This window comes from Bombina bombina, chromosome 3 (genome assembly GCF_027579735.1).
Source record: "Bombina bombina isolate aBomBom1 chromosome 3, aBomBom1.pri, whole genome shotgun sequence".
In the NCBI taxonomy this organism is placed as follows: domain Eukaryota; kingdom Metazoa; phylum Chordata; class Amphibia; order Anura; family Bombinatoridae; genus Bombina; species Bombina bombina.
The window spans coordinates 428,920,232-428,935,019 of NC_069501.1; the positions used below are offsets into that span (position 1 = coordinate 428,920,232).

The 14,788-nt window shown below is 39.6% G+C and overlaps 1 protein-coding gene across 1 annotated transcript in view; it reads right to left on the reverse strand.

Annotated features, from left to right (window-relative positions):
- TRAF3IP3 (TRAF3 interacting protein 3) overlaps window positions 1-14,788 on the reverse strand; it is a gene marked incomplete in the record, with an annotated part of 485,039 nt that overhangs the window by 91,040 nt on the left and 379,211 nt on the right. Inside the window, 1 exon segment of the mRNA XM_053706644.1 lies at window positions 10,795-10,857. Within this exon segment, the coding sequence (XP_053562619.1) occupies window positions 10,795-10,857 (63 nt within the window).

Sequence of the window (14,788 nt, forward strand, 5' to 3'; positions counted from 1 at the left end):
CCTTTAAATCCACGGTAGTCATAAATTGATTTTCCTGGATAGTAGGTAGGATCGTTCGAATAGTTTCCATTTTGAACGATGGTACCCTGAGAAATTTGTTTAGGATCTTTAGATCCAAAATTGGTCTGAATGTTCCCTCTTTTTTGGGAACTATGAACAGATTGGAATAAAATCCCATTCCTTGTTCTCTTATTGGAACTGGATGTATCACTCCCATCTTTAACAGGTCTTCTACACAATGTAAGAATGCCTGTCTCTTTATTTGGTTTGAAGATAATTGAGACCTGTGGAACCTTCCCCTTGGGGGTAGTTCCTTGAATTCCAGGAGATAACCTTGAGAAACTATTTCTAGCGCCCAAGGATCCTGAACATCTCTTGCCCAAGCCTGAGCAAAGAGAGAAAGTCTGCCCCCCACTAGATCCGGTCCCGGATCGGGGGCTATCCCTTCATGCTGTTTTGGTAGCAGTGGTAGGCTTCTTGGCCTGCTTACCCTTGTTCCAGCCTTGCATTGGTTTCCAGGCTGGTTTGGGTTGTGAAGTATTACCCTCTTGCTTAGAGGATACAGAATTAGAGACTGGTCCGTTTCTGCGAAAGGGACGAAAATTAGGCTTATTTTTAGCCTTAAAAGACCTATCCTGTGGGAGGGCGTGGCCCTTTCCCCCAGTGATGTCTGAAATAATCTCTTTCAAATCAGGTCCAAATAATGTTTTACCTTTGAAAGGAATGTTAAGCAATTTTGTCTTGGAAGACACATCCGCTGACCAAGACTTTAGCCAAAGCGCTCTGCGCGCCACGATAGCAAACCCTGAATTTTTCGCCGCTAATCTAGCTAATTGCAAAGCAGCATCTAAAACAAAAGAGTTAGCCAATTTAAGTGCTTGAACTCTGTCCATAACCTCCTCATACGAAGATTTTTTACTGAGCGATTTTTCTAGTTCCTCGAACCAGAAACACGCTGCCGTAGTGACAGGAACAATGCATGAAATTGGTTGTAGAAGGTAACCTTGCTGTACAAAAATCTTTTTAAGCAAACCCTCTAATTTCTTATCCATAGGATCTTTGAAAGCACAACTATCTTCGATAGGAATAGTAGTGCGTTTGTTTAGAGTAGAAACCGCCCCCTCGACCTTGGGGACTGTCTGCCATAAGTCCTTTCTGGGGTCGACTATAGGAAATAATTTCTTAAATATAGGGGGGGGGGGAACAAAAGGTATGCCGGGCCTTTCCCACTCTTTATTTACTATGTCCGCCACCCGCTTGGGTATAGGAAAAGCGTCGGGGGGCACCGGAACCTCTAGGAACTTGTCCATCTTACATAATTTCTCTGGAATGACCAAATTGTCACAATCATCCAGAGTAGATAACACCTCCTTAAGCAGTGCGCGGAGATGTTCTAATTTAAATTTAAATGTCAAAACATCAGGTTCAGCTTGATGAGAAATTTTTCCTGAATCTGAGATTTCTCCATCAGACAAAACCTCCCTCATGGCCCCTTGAGATTGGTGTGAGGGTATGTCAGAACAGTTATCATCAGCGTCCTCTTGCTCTTCAGTGTTTAAAACAGAGCAATCGCGCTTTCTCTGATAAGTAGGCATTTTGGATAAAAGATTTGCTATGGAGTTATCCATTACAGCCGTTAATTGTTGCATGGTAATAAGTATTGGCGCACTAGATGTACTAGGGGCCTCCTGTGTGGGCATAACTGGTGTAGACACAGTAGGGGATGATGTAGTATCATGTTTACTCCCCTCATTTGAGGAATCATCTTGGGCAATATCATTATCTGTGGCATTACTGTCCTTACTTTGTTTGGACACTATGGCACAATTATCACATAAATTTAAATGGGGAGACACATTGGCTTTCATACATATAGAACATAGCTTATCTGATGGTACAGACATGTTAAACAGGCTTAAACTTGTCAACAAAGCACAAAAAACGTTTTAAAATAAAACCGTTACTGTCACTTTAAATTTCAAACTGAAAACACTTTATTACTGAATATGTGAAAAAGTATGAAGGAATTGTTCAAAATTCACCAAAATTTCACCACAGTGTCTTACGGCATTAAAAGTATTGCACACCAAATTTCAGAGCTTTAACCCTTAAATTAAACCGGAGCCGTTTTTACATTTAACCCCTATATAGTCCCAGCTATATGCTTTGCTGAGACCCAACCAAGCCCAGAGGGGAATACGATACCAAATGACGCCTTCTATAAGCTTTTTCAGTGATTCTTAGCTCCTGACACATGCATCTGCATGCCTTGCTCTCCAAAAACAACTGCGCATTAATGGCGCGAAAATGAGGCTCTGTCTATAACTAGAAAGGCCCCCATCTGAAAAAGGCGTCCAACACAGTGCCTGCCGTTTTTCTAAACGTTCCCCAAGATTATAATACCAATTATTAGTTAGAATCTGCATAATATGCCTAGTAAAGCAATCGTTTTAGCCCAGAAAAATGTCTACCAGTTTTTAAGCCCTTTTTCAAGCCCTTTATTCTTTTTATGTTTAACTAAGAAAATGGCTTACCAGTCCCCATGAGGGGAAATGACAGCCTTCCAGCATTACATGGTCTTGTTAGAAATATGGCTAGTCATACCTTAAGCAGAAAAGTCTGCTTACTGTTTCCCCCAACTGAAGTTACTTCATCTCAACAGTCCTGTGTGGAAACAGCAACCGATTTTAGTTACTGTCTGCTAAAATCATCTTCCTCTTACAAACAGAAATCTTCATCCTTTTCTGTTTCAGAGTAAATAGTACATACCAGCACTATTTTAAAATAACAAACACTTGATAGAAGAATAAAACTACATTTAAACACCAAAAAACTCTTAACCATCTCCGTGGAGATGTTGCCTGTGCAACGGCAAAGAGAATGACTGGGGTGGGCGGAGCCTAGGAGGGATCATGTGACCAGCTTTGCTGGGACTCTTTGCCATTTCCTGTTGGGGAAGAGAATATCCCACAAGTAAGGATGACGCCGTGGACCGGACACACCAATGTTGGAGAAAACAGCCTTATCCTGATGAAAAATCAGATGAGGATCACAACAAAGAGCAAATAACTTAGAAACTCTTCTAGCAGAATAAATAGCCAAATAAACTAACACTTTCCAAGAAAGTTTAATATCCACCTTATGCATAGCCTCCAAACGTTGAGCCTGCAAAACCTTTAACACCAAGATAAGATTCCATGGAGGAGAAATTGGCTTAAATACAGGTTTAATACAGACCAGAGACAGAACAAAACTATGAATGTCAGGAAGATTAACAATCTTTCTGTGGAACAAAACTTAAAGGATTACTTTCTGTTATAATTTTTAAGCTAAACAACTAACATATTAAAGTTAATAAACATTAATTAAAACCTACTGACCTATATTTTCTCCAAAACAAAGTTTCACAACGTTCTAAAAGTTATATCTTTTATTCGCTGATGATGTCACGTTATCCTGCCCACTATTTTCAGCACTGAGTGTTCAAAATACTTAAACCAATAACTTTGTGTTTAAAGCGCCATTTTGAAACCTAGGTATTGTAAACGGATTGGTACAGAGCAAAGGATACCCACGGAGTGGGTTTGGAAAACAATTACATTTGCAGACAAGATTTCTGATATACGTTAGGGATATGTTAATGAAATGCTATTGATAAAAAGCGTATTTGGGGTAGTTAGTTAGTAACAGGCATAGAAAATATTTACTTACAGTGGCCCTTTAACGAGCAGAAATATGCCCCTTCAGAGAACTGGCAGATAAGCCCTTATCCAGACCATCCTGTTAGAACTGCAAAATCCTAGGAATTCTGAAAGAATGCCAGGAAAAAACATGATCTACACACCAAGAAATAAAGGCCTTCCCGACCTTGTGATAGAGCCAGAATCAAGGCTTCAATCACAGAATCAGAGAAACCCCTATGTCTAAGGACTTAACATTCAAATTCAATGGCATCAAGTTCAAAAACTTGAGATCCATGTGGAAAAACGGACCTTGAGATAGAAGGCCTACCTGCAGAGGCCAAGGAGGACAGCTGGAGATATGAACCAGATCTACATACCAAATCCTGTGAGGCCATGCTGGGGCAATCAGGATTAATGACAGCTTTTCTAGTCTTCATTTTGAAATTACTCTGGGAAGAACAGATAAGCAAGCTGAACAGTTCAAAGAACTACCAGGGCATCCACTAACTCCCTGGAATTGCGAGTTCCCCCTTGATGGTTGACATAAGCTACTGCTGTGATATTGTCTTTCTGGAAACAGAGATGCGACTCGAGCTTGAAGAGCCCTGAAAATTGCACAGAGTTCTAGAACACTGGTAACCTATCCTTTCTAGGATCTGACTCACTGTGCTCTCAAAGACCCCCAAACAGCTCCCCAACCTGAGAGACTTGCATCTGTAGAGATCACAGTCTAAGTAGGATGAGCAAAAGAAGCCCCCTGAATAATAAACTGATGACCCAGCCACCAAGTTATAGACTGATCCAGAAATATCCTTTGAGACAGCATAATCTCTGCACCAATGACGCAGCATACAAAGCTGAAGAGTCCTCATGTGAAAGCATGCCAATGGGATTGTATCTGAAGCTGCAATCATGAGACCTAGACTTCCGTACAAAGAGCAACTGAGAAATTAGAGAGTCTGAAGGTTCAGACAAGCGGACACCAATTTTAACATTTTCTGCTGTGTTAGAGAAAGACTCATGGAGACTAAATCTATTTGAAAACCCAAAAAAGTTACCTTTGTCTGAAGAACCAAAGAAATTTTTGGAAACTTGATCCTCCAACCATGCGGTTGAAGAAACAACGAGAGTCGGTTGGTGTGAGACTCTGCTAAAGGAAAAGACGGAGCTTGATCCAAGATGTCATCCAGGTAATACAATGAGACCTGATCACAGACAAAAGGGCACCCAGAACCTTTATGAATATTCTTGTAGCTGTAGTCAGACTAAATGGAAGAGCAACAAACTGAAAATACCTGTCCACAAAGGCAAACCTCAGAAACTAGAAATGCTCTCTGTGAATTGGAACATGAAGGTAAGCATCCTTTAAATCTTTTGTGGATATAAACTGACCTTGCTGAACAAAAGGCAGAATAGTCTGAATCGTTTCCATTCTAAAAGATGGAACCTTTACAAACTTGTTCAGAGCTTTCAGATCCAGAACTGGTCTGAAAGTACATTCCTTCTTTGGAACAATTAAGAGATTTGAATAAAATCCCATCACTGTTCCTGAAAAGGACCAGTCACTCCCATAGCTTCCAGATCTGAGACAGACTTGAAAAAAGCTTAAAGGGACAGTCAAGTCCAAAAAAAACAACTTTCATGTTTCAAATAGGCATGTCATTTTAAACAACTTTCCAATTTACTTTTATCACCAATTGTGCTTTGTTCTCTTGGTATTCTTAGTTGAAAGCTAAACCTAGGGGGTTCATATGCTAATTTCTTAGACCTTGAAGGCAGCCTCTAATCTAAATGCATTTTGATAGTTTTTCACCACTAGAGGGCATTAGTTCACGTGTTTCATATAGATAACATTGAGCTCATGCACGTGAATTTATCATGGAGACAGCTCTGATTGGCTAAAATGCAAGTCTGTCAAAAGAACTGAAATAAGGGGGCAGTCTGCGGAGGCTTAGATACAAGGTAATTACAGAGGTAAAGCGTGTATAATTATAACTGTATTGGTTATGCAAATTGGTAATTGGGAATTAAAGGATTATCTATCTTTTTTTAAACAACAAAATTTCTGGTGTTGACTGTCCCTTTAAGCTTTTACAGGATTCCTTGGCACATTGGACAGAAAAAAAACCTTCCTCTGTGAGGCCTTGACCAATCATATTTGATATCCCTGAGAAACTATATTCAGAACCCAGGGGTCTGAAACAGACTGAAACCAAGCCTCCTGAAAGGAGGCTTAATCTGCCCTGTACCAGAACTTCTGGATCGGGAGCCGCACCTTCATGCAGTCTTAGTAGTAGGGATAGATTTCTAACCCTGCTTTGACTTGTTCCAGTTAGCACTAGGTCTCCAGACTGAACCAGAGGAGTCAACCATATGTTCTTTATTCTGATAAAAGGAACTTAAACGATTAGAAGCTTTAGATTTCCCTCTATACTTTTTGTCCTGAGAAAGAAAAGTCTCTTTACAGCTTCTTTCCCTGAAAGGAAAGAGATAATAATCTGGATTTTGACACCATGTCAGCAGACCATGATTTAAGCCATAAGGCTGTCTGGGCAAGAACTGCCAAATGACATGTTTTTGACATTAATCTTCATAATATCAAATACAGCATTACATATTAAATAACTGGCACTCTTGAGTAAACCCAAACGATTTGCATTAGCTGAGTCATAATAATACTGTTTTGAAAGACTTGACAAAATGAAGTACTTTGAACAAAGTAGATCCGTCAGATATCCTTACTCTTCAACTCTGCGCAGAGTGTTTGGCTTTTGAAAGTAGTCCCACTTTGTATCCTCAGCAATCCTCTGATTCCTTAGGTCAGATAAACCTGGAAAATTCTTTATTGTGTCTTACACTTTACCATCAACGCGTTTCGCCACTCTTGGTGGCTTTATCAAGATCACTTTACCATCAACGTGTTTCGCCACTCTTGGTGGCTTTATCAAGATAAAGCCACCAAGAGTGGCGAAACGCGTTGATGGTAAAGTGTAAGACACAATAAAGAATTTTCCAGGTTTATCTGACCTAAGGAATCAGAGGATTGCTGAGGATACAAAGTGGGACTACTTTCAAAAGCCAAACACTCTACTTTGTTCAAAGTCCCGGACGTTGCGTGTGATGTCACCAACTAGCCGCGAGCTGTAGAGACACTAGTGCTACCGGAGGATCATTTGAAAAGTGCAGACAAAAGAGCAGGTAAGCACCCAAGAGTGTATCAGCCCGGCAGTGTGGTTAGACATACACGGTACATCACAAGAGACTATTCATATTGTTTATACTATTCATCCAAAGAACGGCATAATATAAGTTTCAATAACGGAGTTTAATAACGGAGGTTTCAAGACTGGGACCAAAAGAAAAAAGGTTTAAACAGTAATAATAAACATTAACGAAAGATTGCTCCCTCCAATTCACTTTAGTAATTGCCTTTTCAGTCTATCCTAAAATACAAAGATTAATCATTCTTTGAATTATTCGCTAAAAGTGGAAAATACCTATAAGATTCTATATATCCAAACGCACATTTTTAAGAAGATTTTCTAAGACTTTTTTATATATATATTTATTTTTACTAGTGACCGGTCACATTTCATTACCTGATTTATTTGTTTGTTTTTAGACTATATTGTCTGATTAAATAAATTGTGTTATTGTATCAGTTGTTATATTGCATCAATTCACATCTACCTTTTATATCAGTTTTTTATATACAATTTTATCTTTTTGAGTGTACCAAGCATTGTTTTTAAACCCCTTATTAAGGGAAAGGTGTATTAGATATATTCATACATAGTATGAAACTTGTTTATCAATTTTAGACATCCCCATTGCTGTACAGCGCATTTACACACATTCTATAATTAATCTGTCTGTTGGAGTACCTCAAGGCTCTGTCCTGGGTCCTTTACTCTTTTCTGTTTACACGTCTTCACTGGGTAAACTCTATGGCTTCAACTATCACCTCTATGCTGATAATACCCAGATCTACCTATCCACCCCTGCACTATCTCCTTCTGTCAATTCTCACATCAGCGACTGCATATTTGGCATTTCCTCCTGGATGGCCTCTCACCACCTAAAAAACATAATTTATGCTTACCTGATAATTTCCTTTTCTTCTGATGGAAAGAGTCCACAGCTGCATTCATTACTTTTGGGAAATAAGAACCTGCCCACCAGGAGGAGGCAAAGACACCCCAGCCAAATGCTTAAATACTCCTCCTACTCCCCTCATCACCCAGTCATTCTGCCGAGGAACAAGGAACAGTAGAAGAAATAGGGTGAAAAGGTGCCAGAAGAATATAAGGATGCCCCACATAAAATTATGGGTGGGGAGCTGTGGACTCTTTCCATCAGAAGAAAAATTAAGGAAATTATCAGGTAATTTATGTTTTTTCTTCTTAAATGGAAAGAGTCCACAGCTGCATTCATTACTTTTGGGAAAACAATACCCAAGCTATAGAGGACACTGAATGCCAAGACGGAAGGGTACAATAGGCGGGCCATACTGAGGGCACCAGGTCTGAACCTCTCCCCAGTCAAAAAATCCACTTCGTCCAAAGCCGAGAATGTTTTTATTTTTAAAGGAAAAGCCCCAAGAACACTGACTCGCAGCTAGTCCAGAGCCAAACTAGAGACCGCAAAACCTACTCGACTGAGGCAACAGTCCACCAAGAGACACTGTCACCCAACAGACGGTCCCCCACCTCTCACCCCTCACAAATGAAAGGGATACCAGCCGAAACCACCAAGGGGACGAGGCAAAGGAGAACAGAGGAACCGAAAGGTCCCTTAATACAAAAAAAAGAACACCTCCAAGAGTGGGTCCAGCTCACAGAGAACCAAATGGACCCAAACAGGGAAAGGAGGCCACGCCTTCCTGGGACGAAAGGCAAAAAATTACTGGGGGATGACGGGAGTGGGAGGAGTATATAAGCCTTTGGCTGGGGTGTCTTTGCCTTATTCCCAAAAGTAATGAATGCAGCTGTGGACTCTTTCCATTTAAGAAGAAAATAAACATGTCCAAGACTGAACTACTTCTAATCTCCCCCTCTAACTCTACTCTCTAATTTTTTTTTATCACTGTTGGCGGCACCAGTATCTCCCCATCACCCCAAGTCTGCTGCCTTGGAGTCACACTTGACTCAAATCTGTCCTTCATTCCCCACATTCATTCCAATTGGTCTCTTAATCCTGCCACAACCACCTACACAATATCTCCAAAATTCGTCCGTTTCTGAGTGCTGAAACTACTAAGCAGCTAATCCACTCCCTGGTAATTTCCTGACTTGACTACTGTAATAACCTACTAACTGGCCTCCCTCTCTCTCCTTCAATCCATCCTAAATGCATCTGCTAGGCTAATCCACCTCTCCCGACGCTCTGTTTCTGCTGCACCTCTCTGTGAGTCATTTCACTGGCTCCCCATTCACAGCAGTTACATTCAAAATTTTCACCCTGACCCACAAAGCCCTCACCAATGCTGCCCCACCCTACCTGTCCTCACTTATCAACAAATATACTCCAGCCCGTCCCCTAAGATCGAACAATGACCTGCTCCTAGTGTCCACTACCATCACCTCCTCACATGCTAGACTACAGGACTTCTCTCGTGCAGCACCATCCCTCTGGAATGCACTTCCTTGAGCTGTCAGACTTTCCCCTAACCTGTCCTCCTTTAAACGTTCCCTAAAGACCTTTTTGTTCAGGGAAGCTTATCACCCGACTTAGTAACAAATGAATTTCACTTACCTAAGAGTTGCCCTCCTCTATCTCCTCACTAATATTAGTCTCACTTTTGCAGTCCCCACGTCCTGTTTCCCATCCTCCTACCCATCTAGATTGTAAGTTCCCACAGGAATAGGGCCCTCAATTCCCCACGTATTTGTCTGTAAAATTTTGTCTAAAATGTTGTCTTTTATTGTATTGTTTCTCCGTTGTACTTTTATCTTTGTACCCATGGGCAGCGCTGCGGAATCTGTTCGCGCTTTATAAATAAAGAATAATAATAATAATCTTCATTCTTTAACCACTTCCAGACTGAGTTATGTATGAGGGGTGTTATAAGGCTCTTGGGGTTTGGGAATCTTTGCCTCCTCCTAGTGGTAGAGAAGAGTAATTCCCAGGAGTAATGGATCGTGGACTCTCACCACCTGTATGAAAGAAATGTGAGTTTAGGAGTACTGGCTACAGAAAAGCCATGTAAACAGGAGAAATTAGTCTCTCAGTGACGTGTGAGAGAGAGAGACTTTTTAAAAAGATGTTCCTGAATCAACTTTAAATATAATAAACTCTCATCTGCTGCTTGCCAGAGTACACTGTCTCTTTAAAGGGACAGTCTACACCAGAATATTTATTGTTTTAAAAGATAGATAATCCCTTTATTACCTATTCCCTAGGTTTGCATAACCAACACAGTTATATTAATACACTTTTTACCTCTGTGATTATCTTGTACAGTAAGTCCCCTACTTACAAACTTTCAAGTTACGAACTTTCAAAGATACAAGTTTGCATGTCAAATCACAGAAGTTCTGTTTTTGTTCACTACAAGATTAAAAATGTTTTCTTTACAGTATTGATTGTTTTTATGTACAACTGTACTGTAATTTGTGTGTAAAGTATTATAAAGTGAGGTTTAGAATACTTTCACACAAATTACAAAACAAATTGGACTTACAAACGTGCTCCCGGAACTCGTTCGTAAGTATGGGACTTACTGTATTTAAGCCTCTGCAAACTGCCCCCTTATTTCAGTTCTTTTGACAGACTTGCATTTTAGCCAATCAGTGCGGGCTCCCTGGAACTCCACGTGCGTGAGCACAGTGTTATCTATATGAAACACATGAACCCTCTGTCAAAATGCCCTGAGCTAAGAGGTGGCCTTCAAGGGCTTAGAAATTAGCATATCAACCTCTTAGATTTAGCTTTCAACTAAGAATACCAAGAGAACAAAGCAAAATTGGTGATAGATTTAAATTGGAAAATTGTTTAAAATTGCATGCCCTATCTGAAAAATGAAAGTTTGTTTTGGACTTGACTGTCCCTTTAAGTCCTCTCATAGCATAAGTTAAATGAAAATCATGATGTTAATCAATGTTAAACTTACTTTGCAAATCACTCAGTTTTATCTGCAACTCCAGCTTCTGTGTCTCTGCGTTCCTCAGTCTAACTAAAGATAAAAAAAAAATATCAGACAATTAGACTGCAAAGATATAAGGTGTGAATATCTAAATTCTATACTGATTTGATTTTGCTTATCTGCTACCAAATGGCCAACATAATGGATTTGGATGTATGACATACTAAATGGCTAAACTACAGAGCTCAATAAAGGGATAGTAAACACCTAAGACATTTCTGTTGTCTCACTATAGAATAACACATCAGCTAAGTCTAAACATTTGTAACATCTTAAGAGTTCCCATGCAGCGTGCATAAAAAATATAAAAAACATAATTTATGTTAGAACATACCTGATAAATTCATTTCTTTCATAGTGGCAAGAGTCCATGAGCTAGTGACGTATGGGATATACATTCCTACCAGGAGGGGGCAAAGTTTCCCAAACCTCAAAATGCCTATAAATACACCTCCCACCACATACATACTTCAGTTTTAACATATAGTCAAGTAGTGAGGTGTTAAAAGGAGTAAAAAAAGCATACAAAAAAGAGGAACTGGAAAAAAAATAATGTGCTTTTATACAAAAAAAATCATAACCACAAAAAAATAGGGTGGGTCTCATGGACTCTTGCCACTATGAAAGAAATGAATTTATCAGGTAAGTTCTTACATAAATTATGTTTTCTTTCATGTAAGTGGCAAGAGTCCATGAGCTAGTGATGTATGGGATACAATACCCAAGAGGTGGAAATCCACAGAGTCACTAGAGAGGGAGGGATAAAATAACAACAGCTACTTCCACTGAAAAAAATTAAATCCAAATAATAAATAAGTTTTCTTAAATTTAAAAAAACTCAAATCATAGGCAAAAGGAATCAAACGGAGACAGCTGCCTGAAGAACCTTTCTACCAAAGACTGCTTCTGAAGAAGCAAATACATCAAAATGGTAAAATTTAGTAAATGTATGCAAAGAAGACCAAGTTGCTGCTTTGCGAATCTGATCAACTGAAGCTCCATTCTTAAAAGCCCAAGAAGCGGCAACTGATCTGGTAGAATGAGCTGTAATTCTCTGAGGCGGAGACTGCCCCGCCTCCAAATAAGCCTTGTGACTCAAAAGTTTCAACCAAGATGCCAAATAAATGGCAGAGGCTTTCTGACCTTTCCTGGAACCAGAGAAAATAACAAATAGACTAGAAGTCTTTCTAACATCTTTAGTAGTTCAACATAGTATTTCAAAGCTCCTACCACATCCAAAGAATGAAGAGATCTCTCAAGAGAATTCTTAGTATTAGGACACAAAGAAGGAACAACGATTTCCCTACTAATGTTGTTTAAAATTCACAACTTTAGGCAAAAAATTAAACGAAGTCTGTAAAACCGCTTTATCTTGATAAAATATCAGATAAGGAGACTCACAAGAGAGAGCCGACAACTCAGAAACTCTTCTAACAGAAGAGATAGCCAAAAGAAATAACACTTACCAAGAAAGCAGTTTAATATCCAAAGAATGCATAGTCTCAAAAGGAGGAGCCTGCAAAATCCTTAAAACCAAATTAAGACTCAAAGGAGGAGAAATAGACTTAATAACAGGTTTAATACGAACCAAAGCCTGAACAAAACAGTATATATCAGGAATAGAATATTCAAGAATATTCAAGAATATCAGGAAGCTTAGCAATCTTTCTATGAAATAAGACAGAAAGAGCAGAGATTTGTCCCTTCAAAGTATTTGCAGACGAACCCTTATCCAAACCATCCTGAAGAAACTGTAAAATCCGAGGAATTCTAAAAGAATGCCAAGAATTTTTTTTGAGAGGGGCACCATGAAATATAGGTTTTCCAAACCCGATAAATCTTCCTCGAAACAGATTTACGAGCCTGTAACATAGTGTTAATTACTGAGTCAGATAAACCTCTACGACTAAGAACTAAGCGTTCAATTTCCATACCTTCAAATTTTAAGATTTGAGATCCTGATGGAAAAACGTCCCTTGAGACAGAAGGTCTGGCCTTAAAGGAAGCGGCCAAGGCTGGCAACTGGACATCTGGACAAGATCCGCATACCAAAACCTGTGAGGCCATGCAGGTGTTATCATAAACACACAAGATTGTTCCAATATGATCTTGGAGATCACCCTTGGGAGAAGAACTAGAGGTGGAAAAATGTAAGCAGGTTGGTAAAACCAAGGAACTGCCAAAGCATTCACCATCTCTGCCTGAGGATCCTTGGATCTGAAAAGATATCTGGGAAGTTTCTTGTTCAAACGAGAGGCCATCAGATCTATTTCTGGAAGACCCCACATCTGTACAATCTGATGAAACACATCCAGATGGAGAGACTACTCCCCTGGATGCAAAGTCTGACGACTTAAATAATCTGCTTCCCAATTGTCTACACCTGGAATATGAATAGGAATATGAATAGCAGAAATTAGACAAGAGTTGGACTCTGCCCAAGAAAGTATTCAATATACTTCCTTCATTGCTAAAGAACTGTGAGTCCCTCCCTGATGATTGACATATGCCACTGTTGTGACATTGTCTGTCTGAAAACAAATGAAAAGTTCTCTCTTCAATAGAGGCCAAGCCTGAAGAGCCCTAAAGATAGCACAGGGTTCTAAAATGTTGATTGGTAACCTCGCCTCTTGAGGTTTCCAAACCCCTTGTGCTGTCAGAGACCCCCAGACAGCTCCCCAACCTGAAAGACTTGCATCTGTTGAGATTACAGTCCAGGAAAAGAGACCCCTTGAATAATCCGATGATGGTTTTACCAACAAGATAGAGAGAGTTGAATGCTGGGATTTAAGTATATCAACTGTGATATCCGAGTATAATCCCTGCACCATTGATTCAGCATGCAAAGCTGCAGAGGTCTCATATGAAAACTAGCAAAGGGGATCGCGTCCGATGCTGCAGTCATAAGACCTAAAACTACCATGCACATAGCCACTGAAGGGAATGATCGAGACTGAAGGTTTAGAGAAGCTAAAACAAATTAATTCGCCTCTTGTCTGTTAAAGACAGAGTCATGGACACTAAATCTATCTGGAAACCTAAAAAAAGTGACCTCTGTTTGAGAAATCAAGAAACTCTTTTGTAAATTGATCCTCCAACCATGCCTTTGAAGAAACTAGTTGTTTCGTGTGAGATTCTGCTAAATGAAATACTGAGCTAGTACCAAGATATCGCCCAAATAACGAAACACTGCAATACCCTGCTCTCTTATTACAGAAAGAAGGGCACCGAGAACCTTTGAAAAGATTCTTGGAGCTGTCGCTAGGCCAAATGGAAGAGCGACAAACTGGTAATGTCTGGTAGATTTGGGTCTAAAGTCTAGCTTCTAAACTGACTTAACCTCAGCAGGTTTAGTGTCCTGAACCTCTACGGTTCTTAAAACCTCCTTAACCCCTTAAGGACCAGGGCTGTTTTAACACTTTTGTGGTGTTTGTGTTTAGCTGTAATTTTCCTCTCTCTCATTTACTGTTCCCATACAAATTATATATTGTTTTTTTCAGGACAAGAAGGGCTTTATTTACATACCATTATTTGTATCATGTCCTATAATTTACTTTAAAAAAAATATATAGTGAAAAATTAAAAAAAAACAAACATGTTTTTTTACTTTTACTTGAAATCTTTTATTCATCTACAAAAGCTAATGAAAAAAATTGCTAAATAGATTCAAAATTTTGTCCTGAGTTTAAAAAACACAATTTATGCTTACCTGATAAATTTATTTCTCTTGTGGTGTATCCAGTCCACGGATCATCCATTACTTGTGGGATATTCTCATTCCCAACAGGAAGTTGCAAGAGGACACCCAACAGCAGAGCTGTAATATAGCTCCTCCCCTAACTGTCATAGCCAGTCATTCGACCGAAAACAAGCCGAGAAAGGAGGAACCATAGGGTGTAGTGGTTACTGTAGTTTAAATTTAAAAATGACCTGCCTTAAAATGACAGGGCGGGCCGTGGAC